This window comes from Ictidomys tridecemlineatus, chromosome 3, assembly GCF_052094955.1.
Source record: "Ictidomys tridecemlineatus isolate mIctTri1 chromosome 3, mIctTri1.hap1, whole genome shotgun sequence".
In the NCBI taxonomy this organism is placed as follows: domain Eukaryota; kingdom Metazoa; phylum Chordata; class Mammalia; order Rodentia; family Sciuridae; genus Ictidomys; species Ictidomys tridecemlineatus.
Window position 1 is genome coordinate 65,235,244 of NC_135479.1, and position 24,708 is coordinate 65,259,951.

The 24,708-nt window shown below is 36.5% G+C and overlaps 1 protein-coding gene across 4 annotated transcripts in view; it reads left to right on the forward strand.

The window, feature by feature from the left end:
* Positions 1-10,461, forward strand: part of LOC144376210 (zinc finger protein 519-like) — a 92,398-nt gene extending 81,937 nt beyond the window's left edge. For all 4 annotated transcript variants that reach the window (XR_013436436.1, XR_013436437.1, XM_078043076.1 and 1 more), the window contains one exon: positions 3,331-10,461. Coding sequence is in view for 1 of the 4 variants with exons in the window: in XM_078043077.1 (XP_077899203.1) it covers positions 3,331-3,416 (86 nt within the window). In the remaining 3 variants the exon portion in view is untranslated. The remainder of the gene's footprint in view (positions 1-3,330) is intronic.
* Positions 10,462-24,708: the final 14,247 nt, after the last annotated feature.

Here is a 24,708-nt window from a genome sequence, read left to right on the forward strand (position 1 = left end):
ATGTCCCTACATTTTCAGGTCACTACAGATATGCAGGAACAGATGACTATAAATAAGGGCAGAAATAGAGCCAAAAACAGGCATGCAAATTTCTGGATCAGTAAAGATGTAAGGGTCTCAGTGCAAGGACATCCCAGTGAGGGTCAAAATGGGTATAAATTAATAAACAAGAAGTTGGTGGGTAGATTAGAGGACACATACACATATGGCACTTACATGACTTCTGATGAGAAGGACACCACTGGCTTTCAAACTCTTAGAGATGTAATGAATGAGATTAACAGCTGGCATTAGTACTGAGAGAAAATAAAACTGGCTTGGCAATGGAAATTTTTGGGAAAACTAGAGCAATAATCCCAAGACAAGCGAGAAACATAAATAACAGGGTCACCAAAATGAGCCCCTGAAAGTCAGATGGATAGCATTATGATAGTCACATCACCAGCATTTTAAGAGCCTCTGAAATGATTCTGTGACACTGGGCAGCAGATCTGGGATTTACTCAGTTACAGTAGGCACATCAGTCCAAAGAAAATTAACAAGAGATGTGCTACTACAAAAGACAGTGTGTAAAACCCACCAGGGCCCTGGGTGCAGCAAAACTGGTATATGAGAATGTGGAGATCAGGGAGATCTTGGTAAAAGATGAAACCAGCCTCCTACTCATTCATTCCTTCATTCAACAAATACTTATTGGGCATCAAGTATGTGACAAGAACAATTCAAAGTAACTGAGTTTCTGAGAGTGAACGAGAATGGGAAGAGAAAAATCAAATAAACTACGTCCACTTAAGAAAAGTTGGAACCAATGGACAACCAACTCTTCATTGTTTGTGGAGAACAGATTTGTTTCCATTTCCATTAAGACTAAAGGGTTTACCATTTTCTAATTATATAAACATATTGTAAAAGGAGTGCTTATAAAAACCCTGTCTGTCTGGTTCTAAGATTAGATTGCTATCTGAAATATATCAGAAAAATTTAAATATTTTATAAATATTCTGGACTTAATATGGGCCATACAGTAGAGGAAATAAGTCCTCTATCTACTACTATAATGTAGGGTAAGTAACATAACCTTTCTGTGCTCCTATATCATTATTGCTGGCAGATAGATATCCTCATCATCCTGTTGTGAGTGCTTTCTGGCTTCATTCATTGGATAAATGCTTATTGAATACTCAAGTGTGTGGAAGATAGTGGGCTTAGTCTCACAGAAACAGTGTCATTAAAAGATATTGCTCACATCTGAGAAAATTTTGGTACATATAAGAGATAGGCATATAATCAGTTAACTATAATACATGTGCCATAATTCTAAATATGTACAGTTTATGGTGTATTTGCTCGCTCTCTCTTTCTCTCTCTCTCTGTCTCTCTGTCTCTCTCTCTCTTTCTCACACACACACACACACACACACACATACACACACACACACACATCAGGGTTTCCTTCTCTTCTGCTAAACATACATTAGATAGTCAAAATATGCAAGTTATAACAAAAATTAAGTACATATTTAACAAAACTGTGTTGTTCTCTAGAAGTATGTAATAGACATTAAGTGAGAGAAACCATAAAAATGTAAAGAATGTGGCAAAGCATTTAATCATAGATCACACCTTACTAAACACCAAAGAATTCATAGTGAAATGAGACCATACAAATATAAAGAATGTGGCAAAGCTTTTTATGTTAGGGCAACCCCTATAGTGTACTAGAAAACTCACAATGTAGAGAAACCATACAAATGCAAAGAAAGTAGCAAGCATTTTAATCAAATCTCAAACTTTATAATTCATCAGAGAATTCATGCTGGAGAAAAACCAAACAAATATTAATATTGTGGAAAAATTTTTGACTCAGACACAATACCTTTCTCAGAGAATTCAAACTGAAGAGATGTGATACAAATGTAAAGAATGTGGCAAATCTTTTAATCAAATTTTATTCCTTGGTAAACACGAGAGAATTCATACTATAGAGAAACCATACAAATGTAAAGAATGTAGCAAAGGTTTTAATCAAAGATCACATTTTATTCAACACCAGAGAATTCATATTAGAGAGAAACCTTACTAATATAAAGAATGTGACAAGTATTTTAATGTTAGGCACACTTATTGTGCACCAGAGAATTCACACTGGAGAGCAACCACAGAAATGTAAGGAATGTGGCAAAGAATTTACTGTTCAGAAAAGCTTTGATGTGCACCAAGGAAATAACACTAGAGAAAAAAGATACAAATGTAAACAATGTGGCAAAAGCTTAGTGTTAGGAAAAGCCTGTTGTTCACAATAGAGTTCATAATAGAGAGACACCATATAAATGTAAAGAATGTGAGAAAGCTTTTAATGAAACATCACACCTTGATAGAAATCAGAGAATTCATACTGGAGAAAAAGCATAAAAATGTAAAGAATGTGTCAAGGCTTTTATTTGAAGAGGAGGCCTTACTCAACACAGCGAAATTCACATTGGAAAGGTAAAGAATCTGGGGAAAATTCTATGTACAATTCAAGTATTATCAAGCATGAGAGTATTCATACTTGAGCAAATCTCTACAAATATAAAGAATGTAAAGAATCATTTATTGTGATATCATGACTTATTAATTAGTAGAAAATTCATAATGGGAAAATAGCTCAAATTGCCAAAAAAAGTGGCAAAGTTTTAATCAAAGCCAAACATTTTTAAAATGTCAAGAATATTACAGCAGTCATTAAGCCCTACAAATGTAAAGAATATGACAAAGTTTTTAATGAAAGATCATATCTTACAAATCTCTATGGATTTAGAATTTAAGAGAAGTTTTGTACTTGCCAAGAATATGTCAGAACTTTCTTTCATTTTTTTTTTAAATCATAATCTATCCAGTCCTGATAGTAATACTATCTGTAGCAAGAACACTGTAACATGCATAACTTTCATGTTAGCAAAATATTTAGTACTGAGAAAAATGATCACATATGTGAAATACAGCAACATCATAATAGTCCATATATTTCTCAATATGAGAAATATGAGAGAGAATTTCTGTATTTATAGGGTCTGTGGCCTTCTTTTGAACAGTTGCTTAAAATTTAATAAGGATTCTTAATTGATGTGACAGAAATTTTTTAAAAAGTACTCAAATATAAGCATAGTGCAGATAGCTCAGCCCTGAGGAGACAGTTGTGTGTAACAAATCTGAATTTAAAGAACAAATTTTAAAAAAATAGACGAAAGTCTCGAAAATTAGATAAAATATTTTTTTCTCTAGGTAATATTATCAATGTTATAGGAGTCACTAATGAGAATTTTAAATCTCTATTTTTATTTTCGCCAGTCTCTGCTCTGGGCTACATCATCAGCAAACAAACGCTGGAGATAGAACTTGGAACTCCTTTATTGTGCCAAGTTTCAAAGAGCTAGCAGAAACCGTGTTTGATTTAGAGTTTCAATAACATGTATTCATATAGAAGAAAACAGAGTGAAACCTCAAAATGAAAACGGTTACTGCAAACGAACAGTTTAACCTAGAAGAACGAAATTTGGTTAGCCAAGTGAGACTAGTATACTGATCACTTCCTGAAAGTATCATCAAGATTAAGCGAAAAAACATTTGCTGAGATTACAGGAGATTCGTAGTTTCTTGGAAGCTGGGCAAGCCCTTTCAATGAAAGTGATTTTCGCCAGTCTCTGCTTTGGGCTACATCATCAACAAACAAATGCTAGAGACAGAACTTGGAACTACTTTATTGTGGCAAGCTTCAAAGAGCTAGCACAAACCGTGTTTGATTTAGAGTTACAACTACATGTATCCATATAGGAGAAAACAAAGTGAAACCTCAAAATGAAAACTGTTACTGCAAACGAACAGTTTAACCTAGAAGAACGAAATTTGGTGAGCCAAGTGAGACTGGTGTACTGATCACTCCCTGAAAGTATCATCAAGATTAAGTGAAAAAACATTTGCTGAGATTTCAGAGATTCGTAGTTTTTTGGAAGCTGGGCAAGCCCTTTCAATAAAAGTGATTTTCGCCAGTCTCTGATTTGGACTACATCAATAGAAAACAAACCTAGAGATAGAACTTGGAACTACTTTGTTGTGCCAAGTTTCAATGAGCTAGCACAAACAGTATTTGATTTAGAGTTCTAACTACATGTATTCATATAGGAGAAAACAGAGTGAAACCTCAAAATAAAAACGGTTACAGCAAACAAACGGATTAACCTATAAGAACGAAATTTGTTTAGCCAAGTAAGACTGGTGTACTGATCATTACCTGAAAGTATCATCAAGATTGTGTGAAAAAACATTTGCTGAGATTTTAGGAGATTCGTAGTTTTTTGGAAGCTGGGAAAGCCCTTTCAATGAAAGTGATGTTCGCCAGTCTCTGCTTTGGGCTACATCAATAGCAAACAAACCATAGAAACAGAACTTGGAACTACTTTATTGTGCCAAGTTTCAAAGAGCTAACAGAAACCGTGTTTAATTTAGAGTTTCAACTACATGTATCCATATAGGAGAAAACAGAGTGAAACCTCAAAATGAAAACGGTTACTGCAAACGAACGGTTTAACCTAGAGGAACGAAATTTGGTGAGCCAAGTAAGACTGGTGTACTGATCATTACCTGAAAGCATCATCACGATTGGGTGAAAAAACATTTGCTGAGATTTCAGGAGATTTGTAGTTCTTTAGAAGCTGGGAAAGCCCTTTCAATGAAAGTGATGTTGGCCAGTTTCTGCTTTGGGCTCAATCATCAGCAAACAAACGCTAGAGATAGAACTTGGAACTACTTTATTGTGCCAAGTTTGAAAGAGCTAGCACAAACCGTGTTTGATTTAGAGTTCCAACTACATGAATCCATATAGGAGAAAACAGAGTGAAACCTCAAAATGAAAACGGTTACTGCAAACGAACGGTTTAACCTAGAAGAACGAAATTTCGTGAACCAAGTGGGACTTGTGTACTGATCATTATCTGAAAGTATCATCAAGATTGGGTGAAAAAACATTTGCTGAGATTTCATAAGATTCATAGTTTTTTGGAAGGTGTGCAAGCCCTTTCAATGAAAGTGATTTTCGCCAGTCTCTGCTTTGGGCTACATCATCAGCAAACAAACTATAGAGATAGAACTTGGAACTACTTTATTGTGCCAAGTTTCAAAGAGCTAGCACAAACCGTGTTTGATTTAGAGTTCCAAATACATGTATCCATATAGAAGAAAACAGAGTGAAACTTCAAAATGAAAACGCTTACTGCAAACGAACGGTTTAACCTAGAAGAACGAAATTTTGTGAACCAAGTGGGACTTGTGTACTGATCATTATCTGAAAGTATCATGAAGTTTGAGTGAAAAAACATTTACTGAGATTTCAGGAGATTCGTATTTTTTTTGGAAGCTAGGCAAGGCCTTTCAATGAAAGTTATTTTCGCCAGTCTCTGCTTTGGGCTACATCATCAGCAAACAAACCATAAAAATAGAACTTGGAACTACTTTACTGTGCCAAGTTTCAAAGAGCTAGCACAAACTGTGTTTGATTTAGATTTCCAACTACATGTATCCATATAGGAGAAAACAGAGTGAAACCTCAAAATGAAAAGGGTTACTGCAAACAAACGGTTTAACATAGAAGAACAAAATTTGGTGAACCAAGTGGGACTTGTGTACTGATCATTATCTGAAAGTATCATCAAGATTGGGTGAAAAAACATTTGCTAAGATTTCAGGAGATTCGTAGTTTTTTGGAAGCTGGGCAAGCCCTTTCAATGAAAGTGATTTTCACCAGTCTCTGCTTTGGGCTACATCAGTAGAAAAAAAATCCATAGGGATATAACTTGGAACTAATTTATTTTGCCAAGTTTCAAAGAGCTGGCACAAACCGTGTTTGATTTAGAGTTCCAACTACATGAATCCATATAAGAGAAAACAGAGTGAAACCTCAAAATGAAAACGGTTACTGCAAACGAACGGTTTAACCTAGAAGAACAAAATTTCGTTAACCAAATGGGACTTGTGTACTGATCATTATCTGAAAGTATCATCAAGATTGGGTGAAAAAACATTTGCTGAGATTTCAGGAGATTCGTAGTTTTTTGGAAGCTGAGCAAGCCCTTTCAATGAAAGTGATTTTCGCCAGTCTCTGCTTTGGGCTACATCATCAGCAAACAAACTATAGAGATAGAACTTGGAACTACTTTATTGTGCCAAGTTTCAAAGAGCTAGCATAAACCGTGTTTGATTTAGAGTTCCAACTACATGTATCCATATAGAAGAAAACAGAGTGAAACTTCAAAATGAAAACGGTTACTGCAAACGAACGGTTTAACCTAGAAGAACAAAGTTTCGTGAACCAAGTCAGATTGGTCTACTGATCATTACCTGAAAGTATCATAAAGATTGGGTGAAAAAACTTTTGCTGAGATTTTAGGAGATTCCTAGTTATTTGGAAGTTGGGAAAGCCCTTTCAATGAAAGTGATTTTCGCCAGTCTCTGCTTTTGGCTACATCATCAGCAAACAAACGCTAGAGATAGAACTTGGAACTACTTTATTGTGCAAAGTTTCAATAAGCTAGAACAAACCGTGTTTGATTTAGAGTTCCAACTATATGTATCCATATTGGAGAAAACAGAGTGAAACCTCAAATTGAAAAGGGTTACTGCAAACGAACGGTTTAACATAGAAGAACAGAATTTGGTGAACCTAGTGGGACTTGTGTACTGATCATTATCTGAAAGTATCATCAAGATTGGGTGAAAAATCATTTGCTAAGATTTCAGGAGATTTGTAGTTTTTTGGAAGCTGGGCAAGCCCTTTCAATGAAAGTGATTTTCGCCAGTCTCTGCTTAGGGCTACATCAATAGAAAAAAAATCCATAGGGATATAACTTGGAACTACTTTATTGTGCCAAGTTTCAAAGAGCTGGCACAAACCGTGTTTGATTTAGAGTTCCAACTACATGAATCCATATAGGAGAAAACAGAGTGAAACCTCAAAATGAAAACGGTTCCTGCAAACGAACGGTTTAACCTAGAAGAACGAAATTTCGTGAACCAAGTGGGACTTGTGTACTGATCATTATCTGAAAGTATCATGAAGGTTGAGTGAAAAAACATTTGCTGAGATTACAGGAGATTCGTAGTTTTTTGGAAGCTGGGCAAGCCCTTTCAATGAAAGTGATTTTCGCCAGTCTCTGCTTTGGGCTACATCAATAGCAAACAAACCATTGAGATAGAACTTGGAACTACTTTATTGTGCCAAGTTTCAAAGAGCTAGCACAAACAGTATTTGATTTAGAGTTCCAACTACATGTATTCATATAGGAGAAAACAGAGTGAAACCTCAAAATAAAAATGGTTACTGCAAACGAATGGATTAACCTATAAGAACGAAATTTGTTTAGCCAAGTAAGACTGGTGTACTGATCATTACCTGAAAGTATCATCAAGATTGTGTGAAAAAACATTTGCTGAGATTTTAGGAGATTCGTAGTTTTTTGGAAGCTGGGAAAGCCCTTTCAATGAAAGTGATTTTCGCCAGTCTCTGCTTTGGGCTACATCAATAGCAAACAAACCATAGAAACAGAACTTGGAACTACTTTATTGTGCCAAGTTTCAAAGAGCTAACACAAACCGTGTTTAATTTAGAGTTTCAACTACATGTATCCATATAGGAGAAAACAGAGTGAAACCTCAAAATGAAAACGGTTACTGCAAACGAACGGTTTAACCTAGTGGAATGAAATTTGGTGAGCCAAGTAAGACTGGTGTACTGATCATTACCTGAAAGCATCATCACGATTGGGTGAAAAAACATTTGCTGAGATTTCAGGAGATTCGTAGTTCTTTGGAAGCTGGGAAAGCCCTTTCAATGAAAGTGATGTTGGCCAGTTTCTGCTTTGGGCTCAATCATCAGCAAACAAACGCTAGAGATAGAACTTGGAACTACTTTATTGTGCCAAGTTTGAAAGAGCTAGCACAAACCGTGTTTGATTTAGAGTTCCAACTACATGAATCCATATAGGAGAAAACAGAGTGAAACCTCAAAATGAAAACGGTTACTGCAAATGAACGGTTTAACCTAGAAGAACGAAATTTGGTGAGCCAAGTGGGAATGGTGTACTGATCATTACCTGAAAGTATCATCAAGATTGGGTGAAAAAACATTTGCTGAGATTTTAGGAGTTTCGTAGTTTTTAGGAAGCTGTTCAAGCCCTTTCAATGAAAGTGATTTTCGCCAGTCTCTGCTTTGGGCTACATCAATAGAAAAAAAATCCATAGGGATATAAGTTGGAACTACTTTATTGTGCCAAGTTTCAAAGAGCTGGCACAAACTGTGTTTGATTTAGAGTTTCAACTACATTTATCCATATAGGAGAAAACAGAGTGAAACTTCAAAATGAAAACGGTTCCTGCAAACGAACGGTTTAACCTAGAAGAACGAAATTTCGTGAACCAAGTGGGACTTGTGTACTGATCATTATCTGAAAGTATCATGAAGATTGAGTGAAAAAACATTTGCTGAGATTACAGGAGATTCGTAATTTTTTGGAATTGGGCAAGCCCTTTCAATGAAAGTGATTTTTGTCAGTCTCTGCTTTGGGCTACATCAATAGCAAACAAACCATAGAGATAGAACTTGGAACTACTTTATTGTGCCAAGTTTCAAAGAGCTAGCACAAACAGTGTTTGATTTAGAGTTCCAACTACATGTATTCATATAGGAGAAAACAGAGTGAAACCTCAAAATGAAAACAGTTACTGCAAACGAACGGTATAACCTAGAAGAACGAAATTTTGTGAGCCATGTGGGACTTGTGTACTTATCATTATCTAAGGGTATCATCAAGATTGGGTGAGAAAACATTTGCTGAGATTCCTGGAGATTCGTAGTTTTTTGGATGCTGGGCAAAGACTTTCAATGAAAGTGATTATCGCCAGTCGCTTTTTTGGGCTTCATCATCAGCAAATAAACCATAGAGATAGAACTTAAAACTACGTTATTGTGCCAAGTTTCAAAAAGCTAGCACAAACCGTGTTTGATTTAGAGTTTCAAATACATGTATCCATATAGGAGAAAACAAAGTGAATCCTCATAATTAAATCGGTTACTGGAAACGAACGGTTTAACCTAGAAGAACGAAATTTGGTGAGCCAAGTGGGACTTGTGTACTGATCATTACCTGAAAGTATCATCAGGACTGGGTGAAAAAACATTTGCTGAGATTTCAGGAGATTCGTAGTTTTTTAGAATCTGGGCAAGCCCTTTCAATGAAAGGGATTTTCACCAGTCTCTGCTTTGGGCTACATTAATAGCAAACAAACCATAGAGATAGAACTTGGAACTACTTTATTGTGCCAAGTTTGAAAGAGCTAGCACAAACCGTGTTTGATTTAGAGTTCCAACTACATGTATCCATATAGGAGAAAACAGATTGAAACCTCATAATTAAAACCTTTACTGCAAATGAACAGTTTAACCTAGAAGAACAAAATTTGGTGAGCCAAGTGTGACTGGTGTTCTTATCGTTACCTTAAAGTATCATCAAGATTGGGTGAAAAAACATTTGCTGAAATTTCAGAAGATTCGTAGGTTTTGGAAGCTGGGCAAGCCCTTTCAATGAAAGTGATTTTCGCCAGTCTCTTTTTTGGGCTACATCATCAGCAAACATACCATAAAGAAAGAACTTGGAACTACTTTATTGTGCCAAGTTTCAAAGAGCTAGCACAAACCTTGTTTGATTTAGAGTTTCAAATAAATGTATCCATATAGGAGAAAACAAAGTGAATCCTCATAATTAAAGCGGTTACTGCAAATGAACGGTTTAACCTAGAAGAACGAAATTTGGTGAGCCAAGTGAGACTGGTGTAGTGATCATTACCTGACAGTATCATCAGGATTGGGTTCAAGAAAAATTGCTGAGATTTCAGGAGATTCGTAGTTTTTTGGAAACTGGGCAAGCCCTTTCAATGAAAGGGATTTTCGCTAGTCTCTGCTTTGGGCTACATCAATAGCAAACAAACCATAGAGATAGATCTTGGAACTACTTTATTGTGCCAAGTTTCAAAAAGCTAGCAAAAACCGTGTTTGATTTAGAGTTACAACTACATCTATCCATATAGGAGAAAATAGAGTGAAACCTCAAAATGAAAATGGTTACTAAACGAACGGTTTAACCTAGAAGAAAGAAATTTAGTGAGCCAAGTCGGATTGGTGCACTGATCATTACCTGAAAGTATCATCAAGATTGGGTGAAGGGAAGGGGGATAGTAGGGGATAGGAAAGGTAGCAGAATACAACATTCACTAATATGCTATTATGTAAAAATGTGAGTATGTAACAGAAGTGAGTCTGTATTATGTATTTGGGGAGTTCAAAACCCAATTGAGTCGAATGTATGAAAGATGATATGTCTTGAGGTCTGTAATGTTTTGAACAATCAATAAAAAAAAAGATTCTGTAAAAAAACATTTGCTGAGATTTCAGGAGATTCGTAGTTTTTTGGATGCTGGGCAAGGACTTTCAATGAAAGTGATTTTCGCCAGTCTCTGCTTTGGGCTACATCAATAGCAAACAAACCATTGATATAGAACTTTAAACTAATCTATTGTGCCAAGTTTCAAAGAGCTAGCACATACCATGTTTGATTTAGAGTTTCAAATACATGTATCCATATAGGAGAAAACAAAGTGAATCCTCCTAATGAAAACGGTTACTGAAAACGAACGGTTTAATCTAGAAGAACGAAATTTGGTGAGCCAAGTGGGACTCGTGTACTGATCATTACCTGAAAGTATCATCAGGACTGGGTTAAAAAACATTTGCTGAGATTTCAGGAGATTCGTAGTTTTTTGAAAACTGGGCAAGCCCTTTCAATGAAAGGGATTTTCGCCAGTCTCTGCTTTGGGCTACATCAATAGCAAACAAACCATAGAGATAGAACTTGGAACTACATTATTGTGACAAGTTTCAAAGAGCTAGCACAAACCATGTTTGTTTTCGAGTTCCAACTACATGTATCCATATAGGAGAAAACAGATTGAAACCTCATAATTAAAACCTTTACTGCAAATGAACAATTTAACCTAGAAGAATGAAATTTGGTGAGCCAAGTGTGACTGGTGTTCTTATCGTTACCTTAAAGTATCATAAAGATTGGGTGAAAAAACATTTGCTGAAATTTCAGAAGATTCGTAGGTTTTGGAAGCTGGGCAAGCCCTTTCAATGAAAGTGATTTTCGCCAGTCTCTTTTTTGGGCTACATCATCAGCAAACACACCATAAAGATAGAACTTGGAACTACTTTATTGTGCCAAGTTTCAAAGAGCTAGCACAAACCGTATTTGATTTAGAGTTCCAACTACATGTATCCATATAGGGGAAAACAGAGTGAAATCTCATAATGAAAATGGTTACTGCAAGCGAACGGTTGAACCTAGAAGAACGAAATTTGGTGAGCCAAGTGTGACTGGTGTACTGATGATTACCTGAAAGTATCATCAAGATTGGGTGAAAAAACAATTGCTAAGATTTTAGGAGATTCCTAGTTATTTGGACGTTGGGAAAGCCCTGTCAATAAAAGTGAATTTCGCCAGTCTCTGTTTGGGCTACATCATCAGAAAAAAAAAACCATAAAGATAGAACTTGAAACTACATTATTGTGCCAAGTTTCAAAGAGCTAGCACTAACCGTGTTTGATTTAGAGTTCCAAATACATGTATGCATATAGGAGAAAAGAGAGTGAAACCTCATAATTAAATCGGTTACTACAAACGAACGGTTTAACCTAGAAGAACGAAATTTGGTGAGCCAAGTGGGACTGGTGTACTGATCATTACCTGAAAGTATCATCAAGATTGGATGAAAAAACATTTGCTTAGATTTCAGAAGATTCGTACTTTTTTGGAACCTGGGCAATCCCTTACAATGAAAGTGATTTTCGCCAGTCTCTGCTTTGGGCTACATCAATAGCAAACAAACCATAGAGACAGAAGTTGGAACTACTTTATTGTGTCAAGTTTCAATGAGATAGCACAAACCGTGTTTTATTTAGAGTTTCAATTACATGTATCTATATAGGAGAAAACAGAGTGAAACTTCACAGTGAAAACGGTTACTGCAAATGAACAGTTTAACCTAGAAGAATGAAATTTAGTGAGCCAAGTCGGATTGGTGTACTGATCATTACCTGAAAGTATCATCAAGATTGGGTGAAAAAACATTTGCTGAGATTTCAGGAGATTCGTAGTTTTTTGGAAGCTGGGCAAGCCCTTTCAATGAAAGTGATTTTCGCCAGTCTCTCCTTTGGGTTACATCAATAGCAAACAAACCATAGAGATAGAACTTGGAAGTACGTTATTGTGCCAAGTTTCAAAGAGCTAGCACAAACCGTGTTTGATTTAGAGTTTCAACTACATGTATCCATATAGGAGAAAACAGAGTGAAACCTCAAAATGAAAACGGTTACAGCTAACGAACGGTTTAACCTAGAAGAAAGAAATTTGGTGAGCCAAGTGGGACTGGTGAACTGATCATTACCTGAAAGTATATTCAAGATTGGGTGAAAAAACATTTGCTGAGATTTCAGGAGATTCGTAGTTTTTGGGAAGCTGGGCAAGCCCTTTAAATGAACGTGATTGTCGCCAGTCTCTGCTTTGGGCTACATCAATAGCAAACAATCCATAGAGACAGAACTTGGAACTACTTTATTGTGCCAAGTTTCAAAGAGGTAGCAAAAACCGTGTTTGATTTAGAGTTCCAAATACATGTATCCATATAGGAGAAAACAGAGTGAAACCTCATAATTAAAACGGTTACTGGAAACCAACGGTTTAACCTAGAAGGACGAAATTTGGTGACCCAAGTGGGACTGGTGTACTGATTATTACCTTAAAGTATCATCAAGTTTGGGTGAAAAAACATTTGCTATGATTTCAGGAGATTCGTAGATTTTTGGAAGCTGGGCAAGCCCTTTCAATGAAAGGGATTTTCGCCAGTTTCTGCTTTGGGCTACATCAATAGCAAACAAACCATAGAGATAGAACTCGGAAATATTTTATTGTGCCAAGTTTTATAGAGCTAGCACAAACTGTGTTTGATTTAGAGTTTCAAGTACATCTATCCATATAGGAGAAAACAGAGTGAAACCTTAAAGTGAAAAAGGGTTACTGTAAACGAATGGTTTAACTTAGAAGAATAAAATTTAGTGAGCCAAGTCAGATTGGTGCACTCATCATTATCTGAAAGTATCATCAAGATTTGGTGAAAAAACATTTGCTGAGTTTTCAGAAGATTCGTAGTTTTTTGGAAGCTGGGCAAGCTCTTTCAATAAAAGTGATTTTCGCGAATCTCTGCTTTGGGCTACATCATCAGCAAACATACCATAGAGATAGAACTTGGAAGTTCTTTATTGTGCCAAGTTTCAAAGAGCTAGCACAAACCGTGTTTGATTTAGAGTTTCAAATACATGTATCCATATAGGAGAAAATAGACTGAAATCTCATAATGAAAACGGTTACTGCCAACGAACGGTTTAACCTAGAAGAACGAAATTTGGTGAGCCAAGTGGGACTGGTGTACTGATCATTACCTGAAAGTAACATCAAGATTGGGGGAAAAAACATTTGCTAAGATATTAGGAGATTCGTAGTTTTTTGGAAGCTGTGCAAGCCCTTTCAATGAAAGTGATTTTCGCCAGTCTCTGCTTTGGGCTACATGATCAGAAAACAAACCATAAAGATAGAACTTGAAACTATTTTATTGTGCCAAGTTTCAAAGAGCTAGCACAAACCGTGTTTGATTATAGTTCCAAATACATGTATCCATATAGGAGAAAAGAGAGTAACACCTCATAATGAAAACAGTTACTGCAAACGAACGGTTTAACCTAGAAGAACGAAATTTGGTGAGCCAAGTGGGACTAGTGTACTGATCATTACCTGAAATTTCATCAAGACTGGGTGAAAAAACATTTGCTGAGATTTCAAGAGATTCATAGTTTTTCGGAAGCTGGGCAAGCCCTTTCAATGAAAGTGATATTTGCCAGTCTCTACTTTGGCCTACATCAATAGCACACAAACTATAGAGATAGAACTTGAAACTACTTTATTGTGCCATGTTTCAAAGAACTAGCACTAACCGTGTTTGATTTAGAGTTCCAACTACATGTAACCTAGAAGAACGAAATTTGGTGAGCCAAGTGGGACTGGTGTACTGATCATTACCTGAAAGTATCATCAAGGTTGGGTGAAAAAACATTTGCTGAGATTTTAGGAGATTCCTGGTTTTTTGGAAGCTGGGAAAGCCCTTAAAATGAAAGTGATTTTCGCCAGTCTCTGCTTTGGGCTACATCAATAGCAAACAAACCATTTTTTAATACTTGGAACTGCTTTATTGTGCAAAGTTTCAAAGAGGTAGCAAAAATCGTGTTTGATTTAGAGTTCCAAATACATGTATCCATATAAGAGAAAACAGAGTGAAACCTCAAAATGAAAACTGTTACTGCACACGAACGCTTTAACCTAAAAGAACGAATTTTGGTTAGCCATGTCGGATTATTGTACTGAACATTACTTGAAAGTATCATCAAGATTAGGTGAAAAAACATTTGCTGATATTTCAGGAGATTCGTAGTTTATTGGAAGCTGGGCAAGCCCTTTCAATGAAAGTGATTTTCGACAGTCTCTTTTTTGGGCTACATCAATAGTAAACAAACCATAGAGATTGAACTTGGAACTACTTTATTGTGCCATCTTTCAAATAGCTTGCACAAACAGTGTTTGATTTAGAGTTTCAACTCAATGTATCTATATAGGAGAAAACAGAGTGAAACCTCAAAATGAAAATGGTTACTGCAAACGAACGGTTTAACCTAGAAGAACGAATTTTGGTGAGAGAAGTTGGATTGCTGGACTGATCATGACCTGCAAATATCATGAAGATTGGGTGAAAAAACATTTGCTGAGATTTCAGAAGATTCGTAGTTATTTGGATGCTGGGCAAGCCCTTTCAATGCAAGTAATTTTCGCCAGTCTCTGCTTTGGGCTACATCAATAGCAAACAAACCATAGAGATAGAACTTGGAACTAATTTATTGTGCCAAGTTTCAAATAGCTAGCAAAAACCGTGTTTGATTAAGAGTTCCAAATACATGTATCTATATAGGGGAAAACAGAGTGAAACCTCAAAATGAAAATGGTTACTGCAAACGAACGGTTTAACCTAGAAGAACGAAATTTGGTGACCCAAGTGGGACTGGTGTACTGATTATTACCTGAAAGTATCATCGAGATTGGGTGAAAAAACATTTGCTAAGATTTCAGAAGATTCGTAGTTTTTTGGAAGCTGGGCAAGTCCTTTCAATGAAAGGGATTTTCGCCAGTCTGTTCTTAGGGTTACATAAATAGCAATCAAACCATAGAGAGAGAACTTGAAACTACTTTATTGTGCCAAGTTTCAAAGAGGTAGCACAAACCGTGTTTTATTTAGAGTTCAAACTACATGTATCCATATAAAAAAAACATTGTGAAACCTCAAAATAAAAACGGTTACTGCAAACAAACGGTTAAACCTACAAGAAGGAGATTTGGTGAGCAAAGTGGGACTGGTGTACTGATCATTACCTAAAAGTATTATCAAGATTGGGTGAAAAAACCTTTGCTGAGATTTCAGGAGATTCGTAGTTTTTGGAAGCTGGGCAACTCCTATCAATGAAAGTGATTTTCGCCACTCTCTGCATTGGGCTACATCAATAGTAAACAGAGCATAGTGATAGAACTTGGAACTACTTTATTGTGCCAAGTTTCAAAGAGCTAGCACAAACCGTGTTTGATTTAGAGTTCCAACTACATGTATCCATATAGGAGAAAACAGACTGAAACCTCAAAATGAAAATGGTTACTGAAAAAGAACGGGTTAATCTAGAAGAACGACATTTGGTGAGCCAAGTGGGACTGGTGTACCAATCATTACCTGAAAGTATCATCAAGATTGGGTGAAAAAACATTTGCTGAGATTTAAGGAGATTCATAGTTTTTTCGAAGCTTGGCAAGCCCTTTCCATGAAAATGATTTCGCCAGTCTCTGCTTTGGGCTACATCAATTGAAAACAAACCATAGAGACATAACTTGGAACTACTTTATTGTGCCAAGTTTCAAAGAGCTAGCACAAACCGTGTTTGACTAAGAGTTCCATCTACATGTATTCATATAGGAGAAAACAGAGTGAAACCTCAAAATGAAAACGGTTACTGCAAACCAACGGTTTAACCTAGAAGAACAAAATTTGGTGACCCAATGGGACTAGAGTTCTAATCATTCCTGAAAGTATAATCAAGATTGGCTTAAAAAACGTTTGCTGAGATTACAGGAGGTTCGTATTTTTTTGGAAACTGAGCAAGCCCTTTCAATGAAAGTGTTTTTGCTTTGGACTACATCAATAGCAATCAAATCATGGAGATAGCACATGGAACTTCTTTATTGTTCCAAGTTTCAAAGAGCTAGCACGAACCGTGTTGATTTAGAGTTCAAACTACATGTATCCATATAGGAGTAAACAGAGTGAAACCTCAAAATAAAAAAAACGTTACTTCAAATGAATGGTTTAAACTAGAAGAACGAAATTGGTTGAGCCAAGTGGGACTGGTGTACTGATCATTACCTGAAAGTATAATAAAGATTAGGTAAAAAAACATTGGCAGAGATTTTAAAAGATTCGTAGTTTTTCTGAAGCTGCACAAGTCCTTTCAATATAAGTGATTTTCGCCAGTCTCTGCTTTCGGCTACATCAAGAGCAAACAAATCATAGAGATAGAACTGTGAACTACTTTATTTTGCGAAGTTTCAAAGTGGTAGCACAAATCGTGTTCTACTTTGAGATCAAACTACATGTATCTATATAGGAGAAAACAGAATGAAACCTCAAAATAAAAACGGTTACTGCAAACGAACGGTTTAACATAGAAGAACAAAATTTGGTGAGCCAAGTGGGACTGGAGTACTAATCATTACCTTAAAGTATCATCAAGATTGGGTTAAAAAACGTTTGCTGAGATTTCAGGAGTTTCATAGTTTTTTAAAAACTGGGCAAGCCCTTTCAATGAAAGTGTTTTTTGCCAGTCTCTGCTTTGGACTACATCAATAGCAAAGAAACCATGGAGATAGAACTTGGAACTTCTTTATTGTGCAAAGTTTTAAAGAGCTAGCACGAACCGTGTTGATTTAGAGTTCCAACTACATGTATCCATATAGGAGAAAACACAGTGAAACCTCCAAATAAAAAAGGTTACTGCAAACGAACGGTTTAAACTAGAAGAACAACATTTGGTGAGCCAAGTGGGACTGGTGTACTGATCATTACCTGAGAGTATCATCAAGTTTGGGTGAAAAAACTTTTGCTGACCTTTCAGAAGATTCTTTTTTTTTTTTTTTTTTTGAAGCTGAGCAAGCACTTTCAATGAAAGTGATTTTCGCCAGTTTCTGCTTTGGGCTACATCAAGAGCAAACAAACCATAGAGATAGAACCTGCAACTACTTTATTGTGCCAAGTTTCAGAGAGCTAGCACAAACCGTGTTTGATTTAGAGTTCCAAATGCATGTGTCCATATAAAAGAAAACAGAGTGAAACCTCAAAATAAAAATCGTTACTGCAAACAAACGATTTAACCTAGATGAATAAAATTTGGTGAGCCAAGTGGGATTGGTGTACTGATCATTACCTCAAAGTATCATCGAGATTGGGTGAAAAAACATTTGCTGAGATTTCAGGAGATTCCTAGTTTTTTGGAAGCTTGGCAACCCCTTCAATGAAAGTGATTTTCGCCAGTCTCTGCTTTTGGCTACATCAATAGCAAACAAACGATAGAAATGGAACTTGGAACTACTTTATTGTGCCAAGTTTCAAAGAGCTAGCACGAACCGTGTTTGATTTGGAGTTCCAACTACATGCATCCATATAGGAGAAAGCAGAGTGAAACCTCAAAATGGAAACGGTTACTGCAAACGAACGGCTTAACCTAGAAGAACAAAATTCGGTGAACCAAGTGGGACTGGTGTACTGATCATTACCTGAAAGTATCATGAAGATTGGGTGAAAATACTTTTGTTGAGATTTCAAGAGATTTTTAGTTTTTTGGAAGCTGGGCAACCCCTTTCAATTAAAGTGATTTTCGCCAGTCTCTCCATTGGGCTACATCAATAGCAAACAAGCCATAAGGAGAGAAATTTGAACTCCTTTATTGTGCCAAGTTTCAAAGTGCTAGCACTAACCGTGTTTGATTTAGAGTACCAACTACATGTATCCAGATAGGAAAAAACAGAGTGAAACCTCAAAATGGAAACGGTTACTGCAAACGAACGGTTTAACCTAGAAGAGCGAAATTTGGTGAGCCAAGTGGGACTAAAGTACTGATCATTACCTGAAAGTATCATCAAGATTGGGTGAAAAAACATTTGCGGAGATTTCAGGATATTCGTAGTTTTTTGGAAACTGGGCAACCCCTTTCAATGAAAGTGATTTTTGCCAGTCTCTGCTTTGGACTACATCAATAGCAAACAAACCATAGAGAAAGAACTTGGAACTTCTATATTGTGCCAAGTTTCAAAGTGCTAGCATGAACCGTGTTTGATTTAAAGTTACAACTACATGTATCCATATAGAAAAAAACAGAGTGAAACCTCAAAATGACAATGGTTACTGCAAACGAACGGATTAACCTACAAGAACGAATTTTGGTGAGCCAAGTGGGAGTGGTGTACTGATCATTACCTGAAAGTATAATCAAGATTAGATAAAAAAACTTTTGCTTAGATTTCAGGAGATTCTTAGTTTTTTGGAAGCTGAGCAAGCACTTTCAATGAAAGTGATTTTCGCCAGTCTCTTCTTTGGGCTACATCAATAGTAAACAAATCATAGAGATAGAACCTGGAACTACCTTTATTGTGCCAAGTTTCAGAGAGCTAACACAAACCGTGTTTGATTTAGAGTTCCAACTACATGTATCCATATAGGAGAAAACAGAGTGAAACATCAAAATTGAAACCGTTACTGGAAACGAACGGTTAACCTAGAAGAACAAAATTCGGTGAGCCAAGTGGGATTGTTGTACTGATCATTACATGAAAGTATCATCAAGATTGGGTGTAAAAACATTTGCTGCGATTTCAGGAGATTCGTAGTTTTTGGAACCTGGGCAAGCCCTTTCAATGAAAGTGATTTTCGCCAGTCTCTTCTTTGGTCTACATCAATAGCAAACAAACCATATTTAGAGAACTTAGAACTACTTTATTGTGCCAAGTTTCAAAGAGCTAGCACTAACCGTGTTTGATTTAGAGTTCCAACTACATGTATCCATATAGGAGAAAAGAGAGTAAAACCTCAAAATGGAAACGGTTACTGCAAACGAACGGTTTAACATAGAAGAACGAAATTTGGTGAGCCATGTGGGATTGGTGTACCGATAATTACCTGAAAGTATCATCAAGATTGGGTCAAAAAACATTTGCTGAGATTTCAGGAGATTCGTAGTTTTTGGAAGCTGGGAAAGCCCTTTCAATGTAAGTTGTTTTCGCCAGTCTCTGCTTTGGGCTACATCAATAGCAAACAAACCATAGAGATACAAGTTGTAACTACTTTATTGTGCCAAGTTTCAAAGAGCTAGCAAAAACCGTGTTTGATTTTGAGTTCCAAATACATGTATCCATATAGGAGAAAACAGAGTGAAACCTCAAAATGAAATCGGTTACTGCAAACGAACGGTTAAACCTAGAACAACAAAATTTGTTGAGAAAAGTGAAATTGGTGTACGGAACATTACCTGAAAGTATCATCAAGATTGGGTGAAAAAACATTTGCCGAGATTTCAAAACATTCTTAGTTTTTTGAAGCTTGCAAGCCCTTTCAATAAAAGTGATTTTCGCAAGTATCTGCTTTGGACTACATCAAGAGCAAACAAACCATATTGATAGAACTTGGAACTACTTTATTGTGCCAAGATTAAAAGAGCTAGCACAAACTGTTTTTGATTTAGAGTTCAAAGTACATGTATCCATATAGGAGAAAACTGAGTGAAACCTCTAAATGAAAACTGTTACTGCAAACGAACGGTTTAACCTAGAAGAACGAAATTTGGTGAGCCAAGTGGGATTGGTGTACTGATCATTACCTGAAAGTATCATCAAGATTAGACAAAAAAACATTTACTGATATTTCAATAGATTCGTAGTTTTTTTTGGAAGCTGGGCAAGTCCTTTCAATGAAAGTGATTTTTGACAGTCTCTGCTTTTGTCTACATCAATAGCAAACCAATCATAGAAATAGAACTTAAAAATTCTTTATTGTGCCAAGTTTCAAAGAGCTAGCATAAACCGTGGTTGATTTAGAGTTCCAAACACATGTATCCGTATAGGAGAAAACAGAGTGAAATTTCAAAATGAAAACGGTTATTGTAACGAGCGGTTGAACCTAGAAGAATGAAATTTGGTGAGCCAAGTGGGATTGGTGTACGGATCATTACCTGAAAGTATCATCAAGATTGGGTGAAAAAACATTTGCTGAGATTTCAGGAGATTCGTAGTTTTTTGGGAAGCTGGGAAAGCCCTTTCAATGAAAGTGATTTTCGCCAGTCTCTGCTTTGGGCTACATCAATAGCAAACAATCCATATTGATAGAAATTGGAACTACTTTATTGTGCCAGGATTCAAAGAGCTAGCACAAACCGTGATTGATTTAGAGTTCCAAATACATGTATCTATATAGGAGAAAACAGAGTGAAACATCAAAATGAAAACGGTTACTGCAAACGAACGTTTAACCTAGAAGAACGAAATTTGGTGAGCCAAGTGTGACGGGTGATCTTATCATTACCTTAAAGTATCATCAAGATTGGGTAAAAAAAATTTGCTGAGATTTCAGGAGATTCCTAGTTTTTTGGAAGCTTGGCAAGCCCTTTAAATGAAAGTGATTTTTGCCAATCTGAGGTTTGGGCTACATCAATCGCAAACAAATCATAGAGATAGAACTTGGAACTTCTTTCTTTTGCCAAGTTTCAAAGAGCTAGCACAAACCGTGTTTGATTCAGAGTTTCAACTACATGTATTCATATAGGTGAAAACAGAGTGAAACCTCAAAATGAAAATGGTTACTGCAAACGAACGGTTTAACCTAGAAGAACGAAATTTGGTGAGCCAAGTGGGACTGGTGTACTGACATTTACCTCAAAATATCATCAAGTTTGGGTTAAAAAACATTTGCTGAGATTTCAGGAGATTCGTAGTTTTTTGAAAGCTGGGCAAGCCCTTTCAATGAAAGTGATTTTCGCCAGTCTCTGCTTTGGCCTACATCAATAGCAAACAAACCATAGAGATAGAACTTGGAACTACTTTATTGTGCCAAGTTTCAAAGAGCTAGCACAAACCGTGTTTGATTTAGAGTTCTAACTACATGTATCCATATAGGAGAAAACAGAGTGAAACCTCAAAATGAAAAGTGTTACTGCAAACGAACGGTTTAACCTAGAAGAACGAAATTTGGTGAGCCATGTGGGATTGGTGTACTTATCATTACCTGAGAGTATCATCAATATTGGTTGAAAAAACATTTGCTGAGATTTTACGAGATTCGTATATTTTGGAAGCTGAGCAAGACCTTTCAATTAAAGTGTTTTTCGCCAGTCTCTGCTTTTGGCTACATCAATAGCAAACAAACTATAGAGATAGAACTTGGAACTACTTTATTGTGCCAAGTTTCACAGAGCTAGCACAAACCGTGTTTTATTTAGAGTTCCAACTACATGTATCCATATATGAGAAAAAAGAGTCAAACATCAAAATGAAAACGGTTACTTCAAACGAATGGTTTAACCTAGAAAAATGATATTTGGAGAGCCAAGTGGGATTGGTGTACTGACCATTACCTGAAAGGATCATCAAGATTGGGTTAAGAAACATTTGCTGAGTATTCAGGAGATTCGTAGTTATTTGGAAACTGGGCAAGCCCTTTAAATGAAAGTGATTTTCGCCAGTCTCTGCTTTGGGTACATCAATAGCAAACAAACAATAGAGACAGAACTTGGTACTACTTTATTGTGTCAAGATTCAAAGAGCTAGCACAAACCGAGTTTGATTTAGGGTTCCAACTACATGTATTTATATAGGAGAAAACAGAGTGAAACCTCAAAATGAAAACGGTTACTGCAAATGAACGGTTTAACCTAGAAGAACGAAATTTGGTGAGCCAAGTGCTATTGGTGTACTGATCATTACCTGACAGTATCTCCAAGATTGGTTGAAAAAAATATTGCTGAGATTTCAGTAGATACGTCGTTTATTGGAAGCTGGGCAAGCCCTGTCAATGAAAGTTATTTTCACCAGTCTCTGCTTTGAGTACATCAATACCAAACAAACCAGAGATAGAACTTGGAACGACTTTATTGTGCCAAGTTTAAAAGACCTAGCACAAACTGTGGTTGATTTAGAGTTCCAACTACATGTATCCATATAGAAGAAAACAGAGTGAAATATCAAAATGAAAACGATTACTGCATACGAACGGTTTTTCCTAGAAGAACGAAATTTTTGAGCCAAGTGGGATTGGTGTACTGATCATTAACTGAAAGTATCATCAAGATTGGGGAAAAAACATTTGCTGAGATTTCAGGAGATTCGTAGTTTTTTGGAAGCTGAGTAAGCCTTTCAAAGAAAGGGATTTTCGCCAGTCTCTGCTTTTGGTTAAATCAATAGGAAAAGAAACGTAGAGATAGAACTAAAAACTACTTTATTGTGCCAAGTTTCAAAGAGCTAGCACAAACCGTGTTTGATTTAGAGTTCCAAATACATCTATCTATATAGCAGAAAACAGACTGAAACCTCAAAATGAAAACGGTTACTGCAAACGAACGGTTTAACCTAGAAGAACGAAATTTGATGAGCCAAGTGAGATTGGTGTACTGATCGTTACCTGAAAGTATCATCAAGATTGGGTGAAAAAATATTTGCTGAGATTTCAGGCCATTCGTAGTTTTTTGGAAGCTGGGAAAGCTTTTTCAATGAAAGTGATTTTCGACAGACTCTGCTTTGGGCTATATCAATAGCGTAAAAATTATAGAGATAGAACTTGGAACTACTTTATTGTGCCAAGTATCAAAGAGATAGTACAAACCGTATTATATTTAGAGTTCCAACTACATGTATCCCTATAGGAGAACACAGAGTGAAACCTCAAAATGAAAACGGTTACCGCAAACGAGCGGTTTAACCTAGAAGAACGAAATTTGGTGAGCCAAGGGGGAATGGTGTCCTCATCATTACCTGAAAGTATCATCAAGATTGGGTTAAAAAACATTTACTGAGATTTCAGGAGATTTGTATTTTTTTGAAGCTGGGCAACCCCTATCAAGGAAAGTGATTTTCGCCAGTCTCTGCTTTGGGCTACATCAATAGCAAACAAACAATAGAGATAGAATTTGGAACGACTTTATTGTGCCAAGTTTCAAAGAGGTAGCACAAACCGTGTTTGATTTAGAGTTTCAACTACATGTATCCATACAGAAGAAAAAAGAGTGAAACCTCAAAGTTAAAAAGGTTACTGCAAACGAACGGTTTAACCTAGAAAAACAAATTTTGGTGACCCATGTCGGATTGGTGTACTGATCATTACCTGAAAGAATCATCAAGATTGGGTGAAAAAACATTTTCTGAGATTTCAGGAGATTCGTAGTTTTTTGGAAGCTGGGCAAGCCCTTTCAATGAAAGTGATTTTCGCCAGTCCCTGCTTTGGGCTACATCTATAGCGAACAAACCATAGAGATAGAACTTGGAACGACTTTATTGTGCCAAGTTTCAAAGAGCTAGCACAAACCGTGTTTGATTTAGTGTTCCAACTACATGTATCCATATAGGAAAAAACAGAGTTAAACCTCAAAATGAAAACGGTTACTGCAAACGAACAGTTTAATCTAGCAGAAAGAAATTTGGTGAGCCAAGTGGGACTGCTATACTGATCATTACCTGAAAGTATCATCAAGATTGGGTGAAAAAACATTTGCTGAGATTTCAGGATATTCGTAGTTTTTTGGAAGCTGGGCAACCCCTTTCAATGAAAGTGATTTTCGACAGTCTCTGCTTTGGGCTACATCAATAGCAAACAAACCATAGAGATAGAACGTGGAACTACTTTATTGTACCAAGTTTCAAAGAGCTAGTACCAACCGTGTTCAATTTAGAGTTTCAACTACATGTATCCATATAGGAGAAAACAGAGTGAAACCTCAAAATGAAAACGGAAACTGCAAACGAACGGTTTAACATTGAAAAACGAAAATTGTTGAGCCAAGTGGGATTGGTGTACTGATCATTACCTGAAAGTATCATCAAGATTGGTTGAGAAAATATTTGCTGATATTTCGGTAGATTCATAAATTTTGGAAGCTGGGCAAGCCCTTTCAATGAAAGTGATTTTCACCAGTCTCTGCTTTGGGCTACATCAATAGCAAACAAACCATAGTGATAGATGTTGGAACTACTTTATTGTGCCAAGTTTCAAAGAGCTACCAGAAATCGTGTTTGATTTAGAGTTCCAACTACATGTATCCATTTAGGAGAAAAAAGAGTGAAACCTCAAAATGAAAACGCTTACTGCAAACGAACGGTTTAAACCTAGAAAAACGAAATTTGGTGAGCCAACTGGGACTGATGTACTGATCATTACCTGAAAGTATCATCAAGA